This window comes from Caloenas nicobarica, chromosome 5 (assembly GCF_036013445.1).
Source record: "Caloenas nicobarica isolate bCalNic1 chromosome 5, bCalNic1.hap1, whole genome shotgun sequence".
NCBI lineage: Eukaryota > Metazoa > Chordata > Aves > Columbiformes > Columbidae > Caloenas > Caloenas nicobarica.
This window is the reverse complement of record NC_088249.1, coordinates 21,412,699-21,437,884: the sequence shown is the minus strand read 5'-3', so window position 1 is coordinate 21,437,884 and position 25,186 is coordinate 21,412,699. Positions and strand designations below refer to the sequence as shown.

The 25,186-nt window shown below is 44.3% G+C and overlaps 1 protein-coding gene across 1 annotated transcript in view; it reads right to left on the bottom strand.

Moving 5' to 3' along the window:
- Nucleotides 1–8,181: 8,181 nt before the first annotated feature.
- The window catches only part of STON2 (stonin 2), a 78,753-nt gene continuing 61,748 nt past the window's right edge, over nucleotides 8,182–25,186 (bottom strand). Inside the window, exons 5-7 of the mRNA XM_065635100.1 lie at nucleotides 20,854–22,689; nucleotides 13,773–13,975; nucleotides 8,182–12,679 (exon numbers count right to left, since the gene is read on the bottom strand). Coding sequence (XP_065491172.1) covers nucleotides 12,596–12,679; nucleotides 13,773–13,975; nucleotides 20,854–22,689 — 2,123 coding nt within the window. The 3' untranslated portion in view covers nucleotides 8,182–12,595. The remainder of the gene's footprint in view (nucleotides 12,680–13,772; nucleotides 13,976–20,853; nucleotides 22,690–25,186) is intronic.

The window sequence follows — 25,186 nt, the reverse complement described above, 5'->3', positions numbered from 1 at the left end:
CAGGACAGATTGAAACTGATTTCCATGTGCTTCTTGTGGGTGCTGGGAAGACTGTCCCTATGCCGTAAGAGATTAATTTCAAAGGCATATAGCTGGGTTATCGCCAGGCTCTAATACAGAAGGATCTTTTTGTTTCAGGAAGGAGACTTTTTATAACAAATTACTTCTTAGAAAATACAGCACCAGGATGTATTTAAACAGTTGTATTTCCATAGCACCTCAGGAAACAGATAAAGCACTCTCCTCAAATGGCACTATTACTTCCCCTATAAAGTACTTTCCCTGGGCAGCAGGCCTTATAGGTTCAGTGAGCTCAACAGAGAAAGAGATTTGTCTGGAGGGAGATGACAGGTCTGGTGTCTAGTTCCTACTCCAAGGACTATTTTCATAATTTACTCAACAGCATTTCAGAAACCGCAGTCAAGGATTGACAAACCTGGTCATTACTCCAAACCCTTGAAGTCTTCAGTCCCGCTTTTCAGTCTTGAACTGTCTCCACCTCTGTCCCAGCTCTCTAGGTACCCTCAAACAAGGAGGAGAAAGGGAGCCAAACCTGTTCGCTTGCCTGCAGTGCCGAGCAGCCTGCTGAGCAGGTTCACAGCACACAATGCTCATTCCGAGCACGGCAGCAGAGTAGAATCCGCCAGACAGGGAAGGCAGGAGAACACTTGGCTTGAAAACCGCTTAGGACTGGGGTAGTTCGATGCACGTACAGGAACAGGAGGTGTATGGAGACATCTTCCATGCAAATTAATGAGGGCTTCTGGGAATTTTGGTGCTTCCAGGATGAGGCAGCAGCTGTATGGGGATTTATCAGGTGGGACTAGTGGGCTTGGCTTCTCAGACTTGGACTTAGCCCCACCGGTGTACCTCGGGGTGGTGGGGGGTATCTGTCTGCTAAAGAGTGGCCAGAAAATAAAAGAAGTCAAACTACTGTTCTTTCCATCATGCAATGCTTAATTGTATAGGCCTATGCATGCCTATACAACACACACGTATGCTTTTATTTTTAAGTAGACAGTAGTTAAAAGTTATCCTCTTCCTGCATTTTCTGTTGGAGGTATTTAAAGAGCTTTATGGATGTAAATTTAAACTGACTCTGTGCATGACTGCGCAGACAGGTAAGGACTGCTTGGGTTAAAAGAGCAGTCAACAGTACTGAAAAATTTTGTCTGTTCACCTGTTCTCAGCTAGACATTGAATCAGTTGAGGTAGTCAACTCTTATACCAGTTTTGAGATCTAACTGGTTTTCAGTGTGTCAACAATGGGTCAAATTCTGCATGGGGTTCACAGTTCATAAACCAGGGAGACTTGTGTTTTTTTTTTTCTTAGATGTTTTTGCCTATGTTTTTGCCAGTGTCCCTGACTGTTGCCAAACATGGTCTCCTCCAGGAAGAGAGCTTGCTTAAAGAAGACTGTGTCGACTCAGACGGAGCTACTGCCTCGAACCGTGGCTGTCCAGGTGTCCGGCTGCAGGGAGTGCCAGAGCCTGCTGCTGCCGGGGGAGGGAGATGAGCATTCAGCCTGTGTGAGGTGTGAGCAGGTGCAAGATCTGCTCGTCATGGTTGCAAAGCTTAAGGAGGAGATCGAGACACTGAGGTCCATCAGGGAGTGTGAAAGGGAGATTGACTGGTGGAGTAACTCCCTGGTGTGCCAGGCAGAAAGGCCCCAAGGAGGAACCCCCCAAAAGGTGATGGACCCCCTGCCCTGTCGGGCAGAGAGGGAGGATTTGAGAGAGCCCCTGCCCTGTCGCTGTCGGGCAGAAGTAGGGGGCCAAACAGCTGAGGAGGGTTGGAAGCGAGTTCCAGTTAGGCGTCGCGGGCAACCCCCCTCCCTACCTGCTTTGCTTCCCCAGGTGCCCCTCCGTAATAGGTTTGAGGCCCTGGATATTGAAGAAGATGTAGGTGGGGATGTGGTGCAAGGGCCGCCTACGAAGTCACATAGGAAGAGGCGATCGACTCCACGCCTCAAGACTGCCTCCAATAAAAAAGAAAGAAGGGTAATTGTGGTAGGCAATTCCCTTCTGAGAGGGACGGAGGGCCCGATATGCAGAGCTGACCCTCAGCATCGGGAAGTTTGTAGCCTACCTGGAGCTCGGATCAGGGGCATCACCAGAGCCCTCCCCAAACTGGTGCGCCCAACGGACTATTACCCCCTACTGATCTTTCAGACAGATGGGGAGGAAGCGGCATCCCGTAGTCTGAGGGGAATGAAGAGAGACTTCAAGGCCTTGGGACAAATGGTGAAAGAGTCTGGGGCTCAAGTTATCTTCTCTTCCCTCCTTCCATTTTCGGATGATGATGTGGGACGGAATAGAAAAATTGAGTCCGTAAATGATTGGCTTCGGGACTGGTGCTACAGGCAGGGCTTTGGGTTCTTTGATAACGGCTGGTTTTATAAGACACCAGTCCGGTCAGTGATATGTGGGAAAGGTTTATCGCACAGGGGTAAAAAGATGCTGGGACATGAATTAGCAGGGCTCATTTGCAGGGCTTTAAACTAGATTTGAAGGGGGATGGGGTTGTAGCTGGGCTTCCATCAGTGGGGCAGCACACTGGAATCAATAAAGACCGGGAGGCCCCCCAGGCCCCTAGGGTGAAATCGGTGTACTCGGCTCGCTCCCTGAAATGCCTGTACACCAATGCGCGCAGCATGGGGAATAAGCAGGAGGAGTTAGAAACCTGCGTTCGGTCAGGAGATTATGATCTGGTGGCAATTACAGAGACATGGTGGGACAGCTCACATGACTGGAATGTGGTCATGGATGGCTATGTCCTTTTCAGGAAAGACAGGCCAGCCAAGCGTGGTGGTGGAGTTGCTCTTTATGTGAGAGAGCAACTGCAATGTATAGAGTACTGTCCAGGTGCGGTTGAGGAGCGAGTTGAGAGTCTGTGGGTGAGAATTAAGGGGCAGGCTGGCAGGGGTGACACTGTTGTGGGAGTCTATTACAGGCCACCAGATCAGGGTGAGGAAGTTGATGAGGCCTTCTACGGGCAGCTGAGCGTGGCCTCACAGTCACAGGCTCTGGTTGTTATGGGGGATTTTAACTACCCTGATGTTTGCTGGAAGGACTACTCAGCCAGCCAGCCTCAGTCTAGGAGGTTCCTCCAGTGCATTGACGATAACTTTCTGATGCAAATGGTGGAGGAGCCGACTAGAAGAGGTGCGCTGCTGGATCTCGTCCTCGCTAACAAGGAGGGTCTGGTCGAAGCAGTAAAGGTGGGGGGCTGCCTTGGTTGCAGTGACCATGAGATGGTGGAGTTCAGAATCTCCTGTGGTGGGAGCAGAATACCGAGCAGAATTGCAACCCTGGACTTCAGCAGGGCCGACTTTGGCCTTTTCAAACAGTTGCTGGAGGAAATCCCGTGGGCAAGGCTGCTTGAGGGTAAAGGCGCCCAAGATAGTTGGTTAACTTTCAGGGACTGCTTCTACCAAGCTCAAGATCAGTGCATCCCGACGCGCAGGAAGTCAAGGAAGGGAGCCAGGAGACCTGCGTGGTTAAACAGGGAACTGCTGGGCAAACTCAAGTGGAAGAGGAGGGTTTACAAATCATGGAAGGAGGGGCTGGCCACTTGGGAAGAATATAAGGCTGTTGTCAGAGGATGTAGGGAGGCAACTAGGAAAGCTAAGGCCTCCTTAGAGTTAAACCTGGCGAGAGGGGTCAAGGACAACAGGAAGAGGTTCTTCAAATACATGGCAGATAAAACTAACACCAGAGGCAATGTAGGCCCACTGATGAACGGGGTGGGTGCCCTGGTGACAGAAGATACAGAGAAGGCAGAATTACTGAATGCCTTCTTTGTCTCTGTCTACTCTGCCGGAGGCTGTCCTGAGGAGCCCCGTACCCCTGAGGCCCCAGAGGAAGGCAGGACAATGGAGGAGTCTGCCTCAGTTGATGAGGACTGGGTTAGGGAGCAATTAAGCAATCTGGACATCCATAAATCCATGGGTCCAGATGGGATGCACCCGAGGGTGCTGAGGGAGCTGGCTGAAGTCATTGCTGGACCGCTCTCCATCATCTTTGCCAAGTCTTGGGAAACGGGAGAGGTGCCTGAGGACTGGAGGAAAGCAAATATCACTCCGGTCTTCAAAAAGGGCAAGAAGGAGGACCCGGGCAACTATAGACCGGTCAGCCTCACCTCCATCCCTGGGAAAGTGATGGAACACCTTATCCTTGGTGCCATCTTAAGACATATCAAGGATAAGAGGGTCATCAGGGACAGTCAACATGGCTTCACCAAGGGGAAGTCGTGCTTGACCAACCTCATAGCCTTTTATGAAGACGTAACAAGGTGGATTGACGATGGCAGAGCAGTGGATGTGGTCTACCTTGACTTCAGCAAAGCATTTGACACCGTCTCCCACAGCATCCTCACGGCAAAACTGAGGAAGAGTGGACTGGATGATCGGGTAGTGAGGTGGACTGCAAACTGGCTGAAGGAGAGAAGCCAGAGAGTTGTGATCAATGGGGCGGAGTCTGGTTGGAGGCCTGTATCTAGTGGAGTGCCTCAAGGGTCAGTTCTGGGACCAATACTGTTCAATATATTCATCAATGACTTGGATGAGGGAATTGAGTGTACTATCAGCAAGTTTGCTGATGACACCAAGCTGGGAGGAGTGGCTGACACGCCAGAGGGCTGTGCTGCCATCCAGCGAGACCTGGACAGGCTAGAGAGTTGGGCGGGGAAAAATTTAATGAAATATAACAAGGGGAAATGTAGAGTCTTGCATCTGGGCAGGAACAACCCCAGGTTCCAGTACAGGTTGGGGAATGACCTATTAGAGAGCAGTGTAGGGGAAAGAGACCTGGGGGTCCTGGTGGACAGCAGGATGACCATGAGCCAGCACTGTGCCCTTGTGGCCAAGAAGGCCAATGGCATCCTGGGGTGTATTAGAAGGGGGGTGGTTAGTAGGTCCAGAGAGGTTCTCCTTCCCCTCTTCTCTGCCCTGGTGAGACCTCATCTGGAATATTGTGTCCAGTTCTGGGCCCCTCAGTTCAAGAAGGACAGGGAACTGCTGGAGAGAGTCCAGCGCAGGGCCACAAAGATGATTAAGGGAGTGGAGCATCTCCCTTATGAGGAAAGGCTGAGGGAGCTGGGTCTCTTTAGCTTGGAGAAGAGGAGACTGAGGGGTGACCTCATTAATGTTTATAAATATATAAAGGGTGGGTGTCACGAGGATGGAGCTAGGCTCTTCTCGGTGACAACCAACAGTAAGACAAGGGGTAATGGGTCCAAGCTGGAACACAAGAGGTTCCACTTAAATGTGAGAAGAAACTTCTTCTCAGTGAGGGTGACAGAACACTGGAACAGGCTGCCCAGGGGGGTTGTGGATTCTCCTTCTCTGGAGACATTCAAAACCCGCCTGGACGCCTTCCTGTGTAACCTCACCTAAGTTTTCCTGCTCTGGCAGGGGGATTGGACTAGATGATCTTTCGAGGTCCCTTCCAATCCCTAACATTCTGTGATTCTGTGATTCTGTGATTCTGTGTTTTGTTGGGTCTGCTGGGTAGAGCAGGTCAGTGGTCCAGGCAAAGAGCTGCAGTGACTGCTAGAGAGCAACTGTCCCTCAGCTCCTGCAGCCTTGGGGAGCCCCAGCAGCCCAGCACACCCACCACCCTGAGTTCCTCTCTACAGGTCACTTCTCTAGGTGGGACCCACAGCACAAACCACAACTTACCTGGCAGAAACATCACTGTCAACTCACACTTTCATCATCCCATGTCTTTTATGTCCTGTGGCCCTGTACAAGTTGAGACCTGATTTTGCCAACGCCATTCAGTTCCGAGTCCAATTCTATTTTTTCGCATAATATTCATGCTAAATTCTTACTTACTATTTTTTTCTTTGTACCCAGGGTCAGTGTTTGTAGACTGGGACTCTCCAAGACACATTTTTTGCATAGCTCCTGACCTGTCATGAGACCTCATAAGGTATTAGCACACATTTTTCTCTATAGTGTACCCTATTTTGCCACCTGCATTCCCCTGGTTGCTCCTCTCATGCCAACTGTCACTTCGTGCCTGCCAGGGACATTTCTTCCTCCTGGGCAAAGGGGACCTATAACAGCTTGGGAAAAACAAAACCAAAAAGCGCCTGCTGACTGATGCAGTGCTGTTTAGGCAACATTTTGATCAAAAGGAAGTGGGGACGGAGGATACCATAGTGGTTGAGCTCTTCGTCTCTTAGTTGAAACCCGTTTGCGATTTTGCTTTTGTTTCCCTTGACCAGAAGCCAGAGCTACACTATGATTCTGCCTGCATCTGTGCGCTGACACGGGGTTTTCCCATTTCATTCCCTTTTAATCTCCATAGGCTCTGTATTAATACAATTGCTGAGCTGACCATGCCCTAACAAGTTTCTTTGCTTCCACACAGAGCAGTAGAGCTCTCCATTTCTGTTCTGCATAAGTGAAAGCTTTAAAAACGAGGCGCTCACACTAGCAAATTACTTCCAGCTTTATTCTTCCTACCCCTTCAGGCCAAGCGGATTGCTCTCAGTTTATCTACAGCCCCTGGGGCAGTAGCAACTGGGAGGTTGCAGAAGGCTCCTGACCCAGGACGGACCAGTCTGCCCACACCCCTGAGCCCCAGCATGTGTTGCCACTTGTTGTTGCACCCCAGTGCAGCTACAGACAGTGGTATCATCACCCCTCTCCATCAGGCTTTGCTGTCCCATGATTTGGGGTTGAGAAAGACACCTTCCATAGCTGGTGTTGAAAATACAGGGTGTTTCCAAAAGACAGACCCAACTGTGTTCTTCAATTGCTTTGAAATTGGGTGCATCTTTTTGAAACACCCTGTACTATTCCAACTACTTTTCTTATATGTGGCAGTTGCTGTCAGGCTTCTGGGACTGGTGTGCTTCATGTTCCAGACACATCTGCTATGACACAGAGCTGCACCTGAGTTCTCTATCTTTCGCTTTGCCTCAGCTGACCTTCAGCAGCTTTTGTCCTATTCATAAATTTACAACATCTCTTGATTAGATGGTAAGGGCAATCACGGCAGCTAAGAGCACTGAAAGAAAACTGTGGTGGTTTTTCTGTCCAAATTGTGCTATCTCACTCTAGTGATGTCTTTTGTTTGGGTACACATTGCGCTGGCATTCTGACTTCTCCATCTCTTGCAGGGTGTTATTTTGGCTTGTCTTGAAGAACTGCACTATTGCCAAGGAACTTGGAGCTCCTCCATTTCAAATTTTCAGCTTTTTCTATAACTCTATCTTTTTAAAACCATTTCGCATATTATCAAGCTATCATGGTTAATGTAATCCTACCTTCCCAATTTGGTAGTATTATTTCCAATTGTCACTGAATATCTGAATTACAGTAAATAAGCTGCTATTACTAACAGCCATTGAATCTATTTAACTTTCCTTCTTTCTTCTGGCTGACCTGATTTACTCTTGAATAATGAACATGAAGCATCGTTACCCGTGAACCTCCACTTTTTATACTGTAAAGTGATTGACTTATTGTCAGTTGTAGAGGCATACCATGGAGAATAGGCTGAGCTCAGAGCAATGATCTGAGCAGCCTTTATGATGGGTATCTGATTTTCTTTTGTCAATGAGACTGCCCAGCTCTTCAGTCTGATTCTGGGAGTGCTTTTGAGAAAGACAATAGACTGCAACTGGTCTCAGTGACTGCGAGAGAAGCGGAAGAATGTACGAAATGACACATGGCTTATTCAAGTTCGAAAGAACACAGAGAATCATAGTGGAGGACTCTAAATAGTTTAGACCTTATCCTTACTCTTGCTTTGCAAATGGATGTTCTGATCACAGAAGACACTGCTCTTCCACGTTCTCTTGCCTTTAGTGGTAAGAGAGCAGCAGAGGCCCACTGAGCAGAAGCTTCAGTTCTCAGTTACTTTGTTACAGGATGGTTTCTTCGAATGTTGGATCCTCTTCTATGTTACCTCAGCACTGTTCTACAGGTCTGTGATGTGGCTCAAGCTCTAGGCCTGCTCCATTTCCTTTGCAGACTGTCATTCAGTCTGAATGATCAAATGAAATAATACATTTCCGTATACAGTCCCATTACTTCTAATTTATGTCCTTCTTTATGCCATTCAAAGCACTCCCTTTTCCTCTTCTGAATTCAAGACTTCTGATTTACCAGAATCTACAGCACATGTAACTTCAATTTCACAGTGAAAATGTGGATATGCTGTTTCATCTTAACATTTATTGAAGTTTTCCCACAGTTCAAACAAAACATGACATCCCATTTCAACCAATAAAACAAAAAGAAAAAAAAAATAAACCACTTCTACAAAGTTAACCAGTGTATAGACTTTCTTATTTTACAAACCAAAAAGGTAGGAACATGTTACAAAATAATTATCAAACCAATCAATGTCTAGTGCAAAGAATGAACTGCAAGTATAGAGGGGGAGAGGGAGGAGGGCAGGACGGATGGATGTGTGGGTGGGTGGGTGGCTGAACAGAACAGCAAGGCTGGGAACAGCTGTGCCTGGTACCATGCAAAATTTCCCATCTCAGACAACTCATGATGTAGATTTAACTTCAGTGGCAGAAGTGGGTAAGTACTTCATTGGTAAGCAATCTCTGTGTGCTGCAGATACTTGCACTGGCCAGTTCTGGAGGTGAATACAGCTATGAACAGAAGCTGCTAAGGTCACAGGGAGGAATTTTTCACCGTCTGGGACAGAGGTGAACTATCAAGGGCTTGATTAGTTTGTGTGCTTTCAAAGGCCAAGGAAATTACTGAGAATTTCATGCAAGCAACACAGTAAGTACCTCCAGGCTGAACTTTGTATACCTTTTCCTCAGGCTTTCCCCCTTGCTCTCATGCTCTTTTGCATGGAATTGCTCTCTGTCCTGGCAGGTGACTGATCAAGAGGGAGTTTTCGCAGCTACTAAGTGCTATGGACAGGTAGACCAACAGGTCTTGGATCTCCAGTCAAGCAAATATGTCAGCCAGAAACCCACCAGAAAAGGTAAATGATTTCTGCAATGTTTCTTATGATACTGCTACAATGAAGAACCTAAAATCTGTCTCCTTCATAGGATGACTAAATTTGAGTCTAAATAAAATAAAGAACAAAAAGAACATGTCAGTTACTGTATTTCTCACCTGAATTTGCCTATTTTCCTTGGCTAGTAGAGTGTCCATAGTTAATAAATGTAAGAGGCATTCACTAAAATAAGCTCAGCTGCCTGGAGATGTTGTTCATCTTTACCCCTTGTGATCAAAGACTGCTTATTTTTCTAGGCAATACCTCAAGTCTTACCACAGTACAAAAATGAAACAAAACCATAATGAGAAGTAGAAAGAAGGCTGAAAGTGAGAATAGCTTCAGGGAATAAATGTATGCTCACCTTGAAGGCACATTTCCTGCATGGGGTGTTTTGAGTACTACAAAGCTTTCAAATAAACCAAAGGACAAGTGATTACATCTTTCTTAAAAGGAGTATTCAACTGAAACTATTCAAAGAGATTTTTCCCCAAGGTAAAAAAAACAATAATCATCCCCACTACAGGCATAGCTTGTACCTAAATCATTTCTGCTACTCTAAAGCTGACAAAACTCTCAGCTCCTTTCCCCTCACCCCCATCAACAGTCTGGCCAAATTACTACTGTAGTCCTATGGATGAAGAGTATATGGTTCACGTACATAAAGTTCATACAGCGACAGTATCTAACACTGAAAAATTGGCACTGTTTAATCAAACAAGAACAGCGGAAGCTTCAAAAAGGGCACTTAGGATCCCAGTGTTCAAATGCTCACAATGGTGCTGGACTGAAAAATTAATTCAGTGGTACTGAATTAATGATACCAACACGAGATTTTCTCAAGATGTTGGTTAGTGCTCTTTTGAGAAATCAAACTACTTACTTCAGTGCTTCAATAGCAAATAAGATCTTCTGAAACTTTGGCCAAGGTATTAATCCTAAACTCTTAAAAACTCAGTGGCATGTACATCAGAGAAATATTCTCCAGAGATCAGAAAGGATTAAAATAGCTTTTTTTATAAACCAGAACACTCTCCTAGTTTTGCATGCACAACTCCATGAGGACTGGAAGAGATACTTCTGTCACAAAACTAACTACGTCAGATTGATCAGAGTCAGGCCCATGCTTGCTCTTTCATTCATTAACTTTGACTAAAAAAAAGAATCAGTGATGAAGAGGCAGAGGAATTAAATAAATACAGAAACCTCCAATATCTTTCGATTTTTGGGGCATGAAATATTCTGTGTCTGGAGTATGATAGAGACTGAATAGTTTAAGAATTCAACAGAGATAGAAAATGATATTCCTTTAAATTTCTCCCCTCTTTAAGGAGTACAACATAATTTTGCTTATTTGCTATTACTTATTTGTGTTTTCAAGTGCTGGGGGGGCAACAGACAAAAAATTCAGACACTGGACCTTCAGATCAGAGTAGGAAATCTCCCAACTTTTGTTCATAAAACATCCTCACATTTCCTCAGCAAATCTCAGCACTCCTTCAGCTTGGTTTTGTTGGATTTCTTGCTGGTTCTTTTCAGAAACTGTACACTAGGAGCTGCAGTGAAAAACAGGAAAAAGACTCAGAAGTTCTTTGAATGCCTTTGAAAAAAGGAGTGAATTTTGTAGAGGAGTTGCCATGCAACTAATCACAGCCAGTCTGTAGCAGACCTGGGAATCGGTCATGAATTCAGCTCCATGCTCTCACATATTTCATAACGTATACAAGTTATCATTTAATAAAGAATAATTCTTTGCACTTTACCAGTAATTTTAATCCACTAATCTCAGAATGCTTTGTAAAAGTTAATAGCATTCTTGAATGTACAGAGATGTTGCAAACGCTTAGTACTAATTGGTGTGCTCCAAGGAGCTCCCTGGGCTTCAGGAGGACTACTTGCAACAGAATATTAAGCGCTTATTAAGAAGTCCTAGAAGGTCTGAGATTTTACATATTTTCAGAGGTGAACCTGTGTAAATATATATCACTAGGCTTACCGAGGCTTGAAAATTAGGTGCATATAAAAAGGCATTTAGAAGTTCCCTATAATTTGTTTAAAATTTACCACTACCAGTTTTAGACTCCGTGTAATTAATCTCAGGTTATATTTGGGATTTTAACACTGTAGTGATTTTTATAGGAGTCACAGTGAAAGTAGTAAAATGAAAGTGTATTAATCTTCTGTTAGATGAAATGTAAAATAAAATAAATTTATAAATTTATAAAAAAGCTTTCATTTTAATTCATTATCATTTTAAGTTACATTGCCAAGGCTTTCCAAATGTGTGACTTTAAAGTCAGCAGTAACTTTTCAAAAGATAAATGGTTTAATAAATTACTTTTCTTACATTAAAAATTACCATGAGACAAAACATTATGCAAGCCATGGAAAGAACTACAAAAACTGGGTACTTTGAACACAGTTTTCTCTGAAAATATATATGAAATAAGTTATTTTTGCCTTCTGAATTTTTAGAAAGAATTTTTAAGACTTGCTGTTAATTTCAGCTAAGTGAAGATTAAAAAATCTCCACGATGGAAGCTTGTTTTTAACTTTTGAAAAGAGATTTTGGGTCCCAGTTAGTGGGGGATTTTATAAAGATGCAAGTTACTTATATTGTAGGTTCAGGATAGAACATGAAAGTAATATTGTGCTGGACAGACTTCAAAGGAGTTTCAGGAAGGCAAACAACATTGCCTGTTAATCATGTCCTGACATTTTCAGTAACCACCCACCTTACCCTTCCAAGAAAACATAAAAAAAGAACCCAAACCACAGTGTTTTTCCCTTAAATATCTTTCTAGGCAGGAATGATCTAAGCGAAGTCCCTCCTGTATCACCTCTATTATAACATACATTCCCTGTCACTAGCAGCTATAACCATGTTCCATCAAGATAACAGAACAGCCCAGACTAACAAATACAAATTTTAAGAAACTGCAGAGGCTTTCTTGTAACTTGTGCAGACACCATGAAAATGTGCACAATGACATGTTGTCATTCAGAAGATGAGGCAGGAGAGGGTGAATAGAAGAACAGCTCCATGATTAACTGTCCTGTCTGTAGTTCATCTGCTTGACCATTTACTATGTTTAAGATGCAGAGTTTGTTGATTCTCCAGAATGATGCTCAGGGTTTTCACTCTGTTGACGGCTTCAGAAATGAGATTTTGTATTTTTCATTCGATGCTCCCTTGCTGATGACCAAATCGATAGACATACAAAAAAAATGCTTAAAGTAGCAGGGCAGGATTGTGAGATAAAGGCTGCTTTCTGGTTTGGCTGCGACGGTGGCCAGGCCACACTTCGGTGCAGAACCTAGGCAGTGAAGAGGCAGAAAAGGCAGGCTGGACTGTAATATGAGTCATTCTGTCTATACCCCAACTGTACTTAAATCATTCCAGCAAAAGCCCATCAGTCTGCTCCAAACAAACCACTGGCAAGCTTCTTCTCAGAGTATGGATCATCACAAGGAGAAATAATACTCTTCAGAGCATTATTTCAAAAGTAGTACTCCATACTTCTTAAAGAAAAATACCAAAACCCTGCAAGTCCTTTCTTACAGGTCGTTAATTTGATCACCCCTCTTGGGACTTGCAGACTGATCTTCATTCACTGTGTAGCACATTCATTGACATTTGCAGTATCTTCTCCCTTCAGATCCTCATTCAAGCTCTTTTTCTGCTCTATTTCAACCTAGCAGAGGAAAAAGAGAGAGAATATTTGTAATGAGAAAACAAACCAAAAGATTCAAAAATCTTCCTTAGTAGTGATTTGTGTCCTGCCCAGGTGAAGAGACTCTCAGTAAACTGAGAGGCTTGTGAAGACAAATAGACTGATGAGGGAAAGCTGGATTTGATTTACTATAAGTGTTTTCAGTCTAATCCAAACAGTTTTATGATTCAACAGTGTCATGACATCATTTCCAGAAGAGATAATGTCATGCAGAGAATGCATCTCACATTATTTTATATTATCATCCCCAGCTGTACTCTGAATCCAAACCCAGAACCAAATCTGTAGAGGATAGGTGGCTTCTGAAGTGACAGCAGAAGACAAGCCTCAATTTTAAACTCTGCAAAGACTGATGTATAAAGCAAAGAGATTAATTTACAAAATGCACATCTACATTTGTGTTCTAAATGTCAACACCTCCAAAAACTCAGGGAAAATCCAATGTTTAATTCCTAAAAGGGATATTTAGGAAGATCAAATACCATCTCCAGGGAATTCAGGAGACTACTAAAATGTAATTACAATGACCATTAAAAATATTTGCCATGAGAATCTTTTCAGTTTCTCTCATCATTGCTCTTAAAGAAAGCAGGTAGGATGCCAATTTCTCTGCTGAGTGATCAGCTAACATGCAAATTTTGGGATACTGAGATTCTTGGCAGGTATATACATACCGTATTTTCCCATCTGCTCCTCTCCTTGGGGCAGGCAGGAGGAAGAAATATTTAAGCACAGAAATAATGTGATTCTTTTGTCTGCTGTAGCACTCTCACTGTAGCTGCTGTGCAAAACTCCCTGTCCATACTCTTACCGTATCAGCTAACCCCCAGTAGCTGGCTGTGTGTACGCCCTTCCACAAAGCAACTGCAAGCAAGTTTATTCTGTCATTGCTGAGGGATAATCCACAGCTTGTTTGCCATGAATCAATGCACAGAGCCTGCCATGTGTCAAATTCCCACCTCATTTGCCTATGTTTTTTTATCATCTGCCCACACTTTCCAAGACAACGAAGCATGCAAAGTAACCATGGTGATTGCCACATGCTAATTTTTACCTTGTAACTGTAGTGTGCTGAATAGTTGACCCACTTCCTCACATCGGTCTTGTCCTCAACAGAGATGGACCGAACGGTGGCTTTGGATGCAGAAGTGGTGGGCATGTCAAATTCCACATCTACATAGCGGACAAAACTGGAAGGCACTTCCCGGTCAGAGCCAAGCTCCAGGTGACAGAAGAAGCAGTGAGGATGCCCAGAAGCTGGGAAAAGAGAGCAAACAGACATGAAAGTTGTATTAGATGGATCAAAAAAGACATTGAGGAGGAAGCAACATCACAAAACTGCAAGACACTCAGAATCTGCCTGGGTGAACTAGTTCATAGCAAGTGACAGTATCTTACCTGTTTCAATACTGCTGGAGTTTCCAGAGGAATTAAACAAAATAAACTGCAAAAAGGACTGTCATTCACTTTGGTTTGCTTTTAGTGGGTGAAAATACAAGACATATATCAAGCACTATAGGGTAAAGGTTATCTCCCCTCTTCTGATTCCCTCAGCGTATGTAACACACTAAGTACATTGTGGCACATCCTTCTGAAACGTCATGTATTGATAGTAAGTAAAGGTGGCATTTGGCAGATAGTTCACATTTATTTGAAATTGTTATCCCCATTTTCAGCAAAAGAAAATATACTGGATAATGGTTAATAATTTTTCTGGCTAAAAAAGCAGATTTGTGCACAGCTCGGAAATAACTGTTCATTCCTTGCTCTAACCCATGACAAGGTGGATAGTTATTAAGGATGGCAAAGTGAGGAAGTAATCATGTTTAGCTCTGTCATCTGTAAGTGATAACATTTGTTGTTACTCTTCCTCTTTGTTTTGCTGGACAGGAGTGATGTTTAATTTTTAAAGTAGGGACTGTGAGGCAAACTAGGCTGGTTTTATTTCTGACTGCTGCCAACTCTCTAAGCTCTTCAGCAAGTCATTTAAGGTCTGTGCCTCAGTTTCTCTGTCCGCAAAATGAGGATGAGAGCCTTCAAAGCCACCTTGGGTTTCTGACTGAAGGGATCCTATTATGTAAGTACGTATAAATGAAAGAAATGCATAAATAAATGACAGGGATCCTTGTCTGCCACTGTTACGGGCTTTAGGATTTCTGACTACTTGTTCATTGGGCAAGTCCTGCTCCACACAGCTCAGCAAGGCATCCAGGACAGAGATGAGGAAGGAGGAAGGCAGGAGGAGTGAAGAGAACTGGGTGGGGAAAGCCCAGCAGCTCTCCCTGGGAGGAGGAGGGAAACCCAGCCTGTGCAGGACCTGCAAGCCTGGGCCTTGCAAAGGAAGTCATTCCTCATCCAGAGCTTAGCCCAAAAGCCAGCCTTGTTGAGATGAAGCTTGAAAAACAAGATGTGGGATTTTGAGGTATTACTTGTCCCAACGGGATGAAGTTGAGCGCTCTCTAGAGGGCTTAGGCATTTCAACATCCCGCTGCACCTCTGAAACGGGGTTGGAAAAAACCATCAACCTGGTGTAAGTCTGGTTAAACATTCATCTAGAGTCAGGCTCATAATTCCAAACAGCCTAGTCAGAGTTTCCTCACAACTGGAAGGTTTATAAACTTATGTCTGTACAACAAATCCAACAAGAGGCTATGCAGTTCAGCAGAGACTGCAGAGATACACAGCACCACAGCCAAGTTGTGAATGAGTGGCTGCAGTATCAAGCAGATATAAAAGCTCGAGTTCTGCAAGCGTTAAAACACATCACTTGCTTTTCATCAGCGTGAATTATCCCAACCAGAGCGCTGACTTAGTTTCCCTGGTTCTAGAGTGAGCTGGGCCCTGTCTCGGCCAATGCTTCCTGGCTTTTCATACCTGGAGCACGCTCTTTTTCTCCATGAAAAGCAGTGGCGCACGGTAGACCTTCAGGATGACCCCACCGACCACGGGCTAGCAGCAGCCCCACGTGCTCGCAGGGAGATCGCTGTGCCCTGCAGCACCGCAGGGCTTTGGCTTCTGCCCAGTCCTTGAGCTTGGCCATGGTGGGCACACCTGTGGCAGCAACGCACCTCAGCCTCTGCCCTGGGATACTCAGGTGCTGCTGCACCTGCCTGGGAATCACTGCGCTCGCTTACGAAGATGCCTACAAATGAGTCACTCCTGGCTCCTAAGTCCCGTGTTCAGCACTCGGTACTGGCAGCCAGCTCCCAGTCTCAGGCTCCCCATCCGTTCGTATCTCTTTCCTTGCCCTGTACCAGTCTCAGCAGACTCATTACTGTAATCCTTCCTGCTCATCGGCTTTGCTGTGCTTTTCCTCTCCCCTAGTTTTCCTCCCTCCTTCAGGCTGCCTGGGTTGCAGAGGAGGCCTCACAGCAGCCCTGGAGCAGGCGACCCTGTGCTCTGGCATAAGCCCCATCCACAGCTACCAAACGTCCGGCTTGTGCCACCGCACTCCCGAGCCACCGTGTGCTCGGTTGCTTTTGGGATGGACACATGAGGGTGTTTAACTGGGCTTGAGCATATCTCATGACAGCAGGTTCTTTGGAGAGCTCAGCTACTAAACTTTTCACAACTTCAAGTGGACACATGTAACCAGCAATTGCTCTTCTAACACACTTGAATGTTGGTAGATATTCACAGGCTCATAAAACAAACAACCAAACCAAACCAAACAAACAAAAAAGGAATAAAAAAATGCAATGCAAATAACAAAGCATTTTTTCAATAATTTAATTTCTTCTAGTAGAAGCACCCACTAACAGAAAAGACCATGCAAAACACTTGAAACAATATGGAAGTTATTAATTTAAACCAGTTCAGCATGGTAGGCAGCCAAGTGAAATGATTAGGAAAGCAACTTCCCCACTGAAGCTATAGCAAAACTACTGAGCACGTCAGTATTCGTTAGTGCCTCAAGTGCGAGGCACACAAGGCACAACTTCTATAGACTTTGTTTGTTCAAGAGACTCATCCAGTGCTTTTTCTCTAATGGCCAGGTACACTTTTCTAGTAAAATCTGGAAGAAATCACCACACTGCTTTTGTTTTGCATCTCTTGCTTCCCTGAGCTACTAATATTTCATTCTGAAAATCAAGGATCTGATAATTAACATACATGCATGGGTTACTGTGATTAGAGGAAATCTGTTCCAAACTACTCAGATGTCCCAACATATTTTGATTAAATTATTTAATTTACTTCAGAAAGTATATCAGGCAGCATGCCTGGGATCCACGGCTAACTGAGACCAAAGTTCAAATATCCAGATCCAAGGCTCTGCTCAGAGGCTTCCTCCCTGCTTCGCTGGAAGAGCGTTTTCCCACGATCTAAGACTGAGTGGATGTTTTCCTAATATTCTGATGGTGGATTAAAAAAACAAACATGTGGAGCCCAGCCAGCTGCAACTGAAGCTCTGCAGAGCACGTAAATAGGCTTTATCAACTGCTTTGATCGTATTAATTGTGAATATGAGAAGGGCAATAAAGTCGAACAAGCTGTGCTCAGTAGAACCCAGTCCATAGTTTTTTCTTAGGTCGAATCACAGTTAGGGTACACACAGTCCTTCATTTGTCATATGCTTTTCGATGTCCAGTCATCAGCAGACGCTTTGGCTACAAAATAATACAGACAGTGCTGATAACACATTCCTATAGTGAGAGTGTAAAGGGCCTCATCCCATTAGAAAGCATGAAGAGAAAACACTTAGGTAAGTCAGTGAAGCTGCTGAAATAATTCACAGAATCACAGAATCACAGAATGTTAGGGATTGGAAGGGACCTCGAAAGATCATCTAGTCCAATCCCCCTGCCAGAGCAGGAACACCTAGGTGAGGTTACACAGGAAGGTGTCCAGGCAGGTTTTGAATGTCTCCAGAGAAGGAGACTCCACAACCTCCCTGGGCAGCCTGTTCCAGTGTTCCGTCACCCTCACTGAGAAGAAGTTTCTTCTCAAATTTAAGTGGAACCTCTTGTGTTCCAGCTTGAACCCATTACCCCTTGTCTTACTGTTGGTTGTCACCGAGAAGAGCCTGGCTCCATCCTCGTGACACCCACCCTTTATATATTTATAAACATTGATGAGGTCACCCCTCAGTCTCCTCTTCTCCAAGCTAAAGAGACCCAGCTCCCTCAGCCTTTCCTCATAAGGGAGATGCTCCACTCCCTTAATCATCTTTGTGGCCCTGCGCTGGACTCTCTCCAGCAGTTCCCTGTCCTTCTGGAACTGAGGGCCCCAGAACTGGACACAATATTCCAGATGAGGTCTCACCAGGGCAGAGTAGAGGGGAAGGAGAACCTCTCTCGACCTACTAACCACCCCCCTTCTGATACACCCCAGGATGCCATTGGCCTTCTTGGCCACAAGGGCACAGTGCTGGCTCATGGCCATCCTGCTGTCCACCAATTCTTCACAATTTGGGTGCTAGGGTAGTACAACCTGGATGCAAGCAGTGAGCTCTGGGAGGGACAGGCTCTCCTCCTCCCCTGCGGGCTGTGACACTGGCTGCAGGGAGACCATGGGCAAGGCTGATGGTCTCATGCCCCTCATGCCTACACAGAGCCTGCACCAGTCTGCACTCAGGGAACGGAGCAAAGCACAACAGGTCCGAGTGGCTACCTGGAGACCATGGAGCTCCTGGGATCACATTTGCAAGGGACTGATGTGTCAGAGCACAAAGGGTGTTTGCCTGCATATGTGCTCCTTTGATAGGGACATGGGTCTGGCAGATGGGGATGTGTGCTGGAGGGAGCCATGCAATGCATATGCCCCAGGTCATGTGGACATCTTGTGTGGCCTCTGGAGGCAGGGTGGAGCTGGAGACTGTGGCCACCCACAGCATTTACCCCCAGCTGCAATGCGATGCACCCACCACCTCCTCCCTCCTGCTCTGGAGTCCCAGGCACCAGAACAGTTAATTAGCAGAGCAGGTATTTACAGAGCACCCAGAGTGCTCTTAGGGGTGAGCTGCAGGTGCCACAGTAGAGAGCATGAAGTGAGAGTCAAGGGAATATTTTTATACTCAGTGCTTGAGAACTGCATCATTTATAGGGACTTTGGCAAATAGGAGGAGCTGAGTTATTATATGGCCTGTGGGTAGGGCTGGATACAGCCAAGCATGCACAGGGTTGGGACCAGACCACACATCAGTAGCATGTGGTCAGAAGTGCATATGGTCCACCAGGCAAATCTAAGAAGGAGCGGGAATCAATGCTTTTGACTACCATTTATATCCCTCTTTGTTTGCCATATCCTTTGAGTAAGAAAAAACATGGGACGAGTACTGTCAAGATATGTATTAATAAATAGTCCCTGAGAGGCAAGGACAGATTTACACTACACTTGGCCTGCTCTGTCATCACTTTGGGATTCCCTCCCTCCCACATACCTCATGTGTCCTGGCCAAGACAGTGCTTGCAAGGCCCTTCCTTTCCCTGAAATTACATCTGACTCTCTTCCTCTCAGGATGTAAACAAATAGTAACTGCCCTGCGTTTTGCACAGCGACACTGATGGATAGATGCTCTGTGGCAGGGCTCCAACAGCAGTGCCAAGTCTGTGATGCACTTCCCCTTGACACAGGGTATATATAATAAAGCCTCACACTAGCAGAGGTAAGTTCAAGGAAATAAGGGACATAGATCAACATGTCCCTCAAAGTAGCGATGGATAAGGGAGTATCACCTCTTAGGAGGCAGTAGAAGCACGAGTTCTGCCTCTTCTCCTGGTCTGCTACCAGCATGTTCTGAGATTATTTTAAAGTCTGGAGGCTTTTATTTCCCCAGCTGTAATGTCTATAAGCTATACTGAGATCTTTGAAGAGAAGATGCCACAGAAGGCCCAGTTTCACAACATCTCATTCCCAGAGCTCATGCAGATGGCATCGTGAGATTTTCCTCACAAGCATGTTATTGCTCATAAACAGCCTGAGGTTAATTTTTTGCTGCGATATTTCTTTTGAGTTCTCAAGCTCTCTCTTTTTATGTCCCGCATTACAGAAAATGTGGAGCCTTCGCTTTTGTCAGTGATATCCCTCCGAATTTGTAACCTATGGTGTAAGCTGGCATCCCTGGGCTGAAATGTGATCCTAAAGATTAAAAGACTGGGATCAGTGTTTTGCTGACACTACAGCTCAAACTCAGGAAAAACATATGTCCTTAGAAAGTGCCAAATCTGGTACAACACTGAACTTTCCTTCAGGGAACACTGAACACAAAAACCCTCCCAGTCACTCAGCTGCTTCACTACAGCATTAACACTGAAAAGTCCATCTTCTTTGTAAAAAGCTAATCTAAATCAGAGAAATCAAGAAGTAGAATTCACTCTGAATAAAAATAAACCCAAGTTGTCTAAATTTATTGCACACTATGGATGAAAAGCAGGAAGTGGAATGACTGGCAACAATGGTCAAAGGGAACGGTGGCTTGCCCATACTATTTGAACGTTTAATTATGAACATGTTACTAGAAACACAAAGACTTGTGGGTTTTATTTTTTATGTCTCTCTTCAGGTTTAAGCTGTATTTACCTGTCTGCACTGATTACAGAAACATAGCCACAAACTGGTGTTTGGAAATTTCTTTTTTTTTTTTTTTTTTTGTGGTTGACATCTTACAATCCCCATTCCGGATACTTTACAGGTGTTAGTTGTGGTATGTGCATTGAAATTTATAGCACTGGCCCAGTATGCTTAGCAATGCATGGAAAAGAAAGCACATGGGCTGGAACTACAACAGTTTGTCTGGTCCTGTCATTCAGCCCCATGGCATAGTATCTTGCCTTTGCAAGTTACCTGAAAAAGCCCTGCTTCCACTAACACTGCTAAGCACAGAGATGTGTGATGCCCAAGTCCCAGAGTGTACTTATGGAAGCAGAGACAGAAGGCATATTTTCGCACCTGGAAAGCCTAAACTGTTTTTTATCATTAACAATGTTTGTAGGATACAGAAAACTACTGCAATGAAGGGTCAGATAAATCCTTCATGCAACTAACTTATATCCTTTGGTATACTACAGAGGATGATTTATCCCTCATCATGTAAGTCCAGTATTTCCTGTCTTCCAAAATACCTAAATTTCCTATCTTCCAAAATACCTAACTCCTTTTAGTTTACTTCTGCAGAGATGGTATGCACCACTCACCTGAGTTTTTGTCAGGCAGTCGGTTTATCCTCCATACGATGGAATTAAAGGCATGCTCATATTTGGCAGTTCCCAAAGTTACTCTCATTACTGGCTCAGAACCAGACACGCTGGTTGATCCAAAAGTGGCCCCCTTGTTCACCTTGGCTTTCAAAGATTTCTCCCCCAGGACGCTCTCCCTGCGGAAGTTTTTCACCCACTCGTTTGGCACTGGGTATCGGATCATCACATTTTCACAAGGGACCTGAGTTAATGGGTCACGGTTGGACGAGAACCCAGTGGACATCATCAGCCAGCTCTGCACCTCCACCTCAGCACCATTGATGCTGGCAGCTGTCCTCAGAGTAAAAGGCAACGTTTTCTCAGCAAAGACAGTTCTGAATCGCATAAGTTCAAACCGGCAGGCATCCAAGGGGTTGAACAGGATAATACGGGAGTTATTAAACATATCCTCATCCACACATGAATGGAACCGACAGCTGTATAATTTAATCCACTTAGTGGTAGTAGTGGGCATAATATCCTGCCTTGCAACTATCTCATTCCCTTTGATCAGGATATCGTTAAGGCCCAGTCTGCATTCTGCCAGGCCAGAAAGGAAGCTGAGAACATAGATATGGGTCAGCACACTGTGCTGGAGAATCACGCTGTCTCCTTTGGCCAAGACGCCATGAAACTCATCCCTGACATCAACCGTGATTTCTTCTTCTTGATAGTTTAGTCCCACTGTGCTCAGATCTGTTGATGAGGCTGGCAAGTTCATCAGTGTGTCTTGCACAGCACTGATGAAGCTGAGGAAGTCTTCATAGTCTGTAGTCCCAAGCTTGATAATTTGCTCTCGCTCTGCTGTGTGAGCAATGGCTGGCTTAGGCTGATACTTCTTTTTCTCCTTGTAGGTTGTGCGGTCCAACCGTACACTGTGTATCCTTCCATTCTCATCGTAGTTCTGGAGTTTGCGCTCTGAAATCTCATGATTGATTTCAAGTTTGAATTCCCGGAAAGGTTTCTCCAGTCCTTTCTCATAAAAAAGCTGTATATATCCACTGTCAGTCAGCTTGACGTATATTGGTCCCCAGTGCCTGGATGACATAATATTCTTCTTCTCCGGGATCCTGAGCATCATTGGCCATCCATCCTTTGGCTGAGCTGGTGCCAGGTTAAATAAGGCTGCATCCAGATCATACGGCATCATGGGGTCATCATCAGGCAAGGTAGGGCTGCTCATATGATCTGGGTCTCCAATCTGGAGTTGCTTGAGCTGCTCTACAGCATCTGTGTGGGTTACACTTTTGTTTGCCTCAAGAAAATTGATGGCATCAGGTTCTTGATGGAGAATAATGAGAGAGTCTCTTTGGCTTTTGCCTGGAGCACTGGAGACAGAAGAACTTTTGGAACGCCTGTCTCGCTCCTCAAAGAATGAGCTGAATGGATTGATGGGTGAGGGCTGGACATCTTGCAGAGATTGATCCAGGAAGGGGTTAGTAGCACTCCATGGTGGCATTTCAACAGAAGGCAACTTGGTTAAGGAGGAGAGATCTAGCTTTTGAATTTTGGAGAGGTCCCCCAGTGTGCTTTTAGGACGTTCTCTTTTCTTAAAGGATGTAGTGAGGTTAAAGTTAACATCTGGAGTCTGTGTTTCGGCAGGTGGGCTGTCTGTTTTCAAGGGAGAAAGGTTCTGTGGTGAAAAGCTGACTTCATTGTCATCAAAAGTCACCCAGCTGGGAAAGCGAACTGTGGTTGGCGTAGATGAATGCCCATTCATGGAGGTGTTGTTCAGCTGCCAGTTGACAGCCTCCATATCTATCTCTTCATCTTCCTGGAGAGATGAGGAATTGTCTTTAAAAAAAAGAGGGGAGGGAAGGAAATTTCAGCTAATTATTCTGAAGTAACCCAGTTCTCTCCACGAAAAGAAAAACATAATCTGCACAATAGTTTGCGTGCTCAAGAAAGACCTATTGATATGCTGGGCAAGAAAGACAGTCAAAAGACATGGCTAAAATGCTGAAGAGTCTGACAAGAATTAATGAAGAAATAGACAGCTGAAGACAGAAAAGGAATGCAGGAAGAAATACAAAAGGAATGACAGCATTGATGGCGTTGCTCTCATTCCAACATAATGACCTAAAAAAAAAAAAATCTAGCCCACATGTTGTAGTGATTTTTCCAAATTTCCCTCTAAACTTTCAGGCTGCATTTCTTCTCTCCACTTATCTTCTGTCACTTACCTGTTTTGTTCCCTCTACTCTTGTTCTCATTTTTTCCCTTTCTGTCCCCATACCCTTTGCTCTAGAGAAGAATCCAGTAAGGAAAGGGAATGAACATTGAGGAAGAGCATTTCTCCGCTCTGTTCTCACATACTTGTCTGCACATTCGCTGTTATCACAAAAGCACAAGGAGGTCTGGCGAATGCACCAGAAAAGGTGCTGAGGTGGCATTTTTGCCCAGCATGTGTTCAGCAAAGGGACTCTTCAGCTTACCCAGTGGGAAAGAGTCTGCCAGACCCTGGTTGTCTCTGAAAAATCTCTCAGAGAAGCTGTGATCTAGGGATGTACATTAGGACAAGGAAAAACATTTTTTGGACTTGTATTGTGGAAGCTGCCCTCATCCTCTGTGAGGACATGGCTCCTTTGACGGCTATTTTCCTAGTCTCAGGCTCTGCCAAGACACTTCCCCGAAGCCTGCACCATATGGTGCTATTTCCATCCCAGCTCTTTCTGGAGAAGATAGCTGCAGTGCTAATAAGGTGTTTTCCAAAATGAGCATAAATTCCCAGAGTTCAGAAATTAAAGGGTTTTCCTCCCATTTTCTTCCCACTGGGCTAATGAATCAGAGTGCTCCTAAAAATAAGCAGCCAGCAAGAAATTACACTCTGCGGCTGCACCACGGGTTTGCTCTACGTACAATACAGTAGTGCTGGCATTTGTGCCTTTTGCTTCTGGTAGATATACAGGTCACATGTTTTACAGAAGTCACTGTTCATCAGTATAAGCAGAAAAGTGAGCATAAAACGCAGCACTTTGGTATGGTTGTATACCTGTGATTTGAGCATATTTTACAGTATTAACAACAGCAACAACAACGAACTATTTAAGTCATTATTTCAATTGCCGCCAGTTCCCAAAAGAAGATGAGCTTGATTTCCATTCTGCTTGAACCATAATAGACAATTTGAATTTTTATTTCAAGTTATCGTTTAGAATATGAAATAGAGAATATTCATGTTAGCCAAAGTCCTGCCATTATTTCATTATAATGTCTTGGGTAACTTGATTTTCTGGGCCTCTCATCCCAGCTGAATGGGAGTTCACCCACTCTTTTGATCTAAGGACAAAACACATCATGCAAATTCTAAGGTGTATTATAATCGAGAATTATCTATAAGTAGAATGATACCAGTATATTTTTCAAGCCACAATAATAACAAAGCAATAACAAGAACAGATAGCTTTTACAGACTATCCATGCATTTCAAAGTGTATTTGAAAAGAAGCGGCGCTACCTCAGTTTCTCAGATTTTCTTCTCTATGCTGCCATTTCACTCCCAACTTTACATAATGCCTCTCTGTGGTCCCTTCTACTGGTTGCTCCACTGGGCACAGTGGTGAGTCCTTTATCTATTAAGTTTTGCTACAAGACTATGAATAGATTTGTGGGGATAAAAACCAACAAGCCAACTGATTATCATCCACAACCACACCTTAAGTGAGAAAGTAATATAAAAACCCATCAAGAATAATCTGGCGTTGTTCTAATCCTCAGGTCCACAGCAATACCTTCTATGTTCTTAAGAGCGGACCACCTCTTCCCTGCCTGCAATTATAATTTTCCCCTTTCCTGAATCTTAGCTTTTGAATTGCAGAAACCAAATGCGATTCCACAAATAAATATTAACACTTCTGGTAAGTTTGAGAAGGGCAGATGAGAAGACCACCTTGAGAGTCCATGTGAAAAACACACAGAAATCACTTGAAAAAAATTATTTCCAAACTGAACAAGTTTTATAAAATGAATTGCTTTTTTTATCCAGATGCCCAGAAATACAGCAGAAGCACTAAGAGAAGATGGTTTCATATATGTAATCATTTGTGTAATTTTATTTTCTAGGAAAAAAAAAATCAATAAACTCTTATTTGATTTGTGGAAGTGAAATAATCTTTCTTTCCCAAACTAAAATCAAAAGTACATTCTTCTGCTGAAGAAGGATCCTATAGTTGGGCTTACAAATATTTGATGAATACAGAGATGGTTCTAGAAAAGACAGATTTTTAGCTTTGTCTGTAAGAAAATGACTAATAGTAGGGAGGATAAAAATAACAATATGCTAATGCATCTA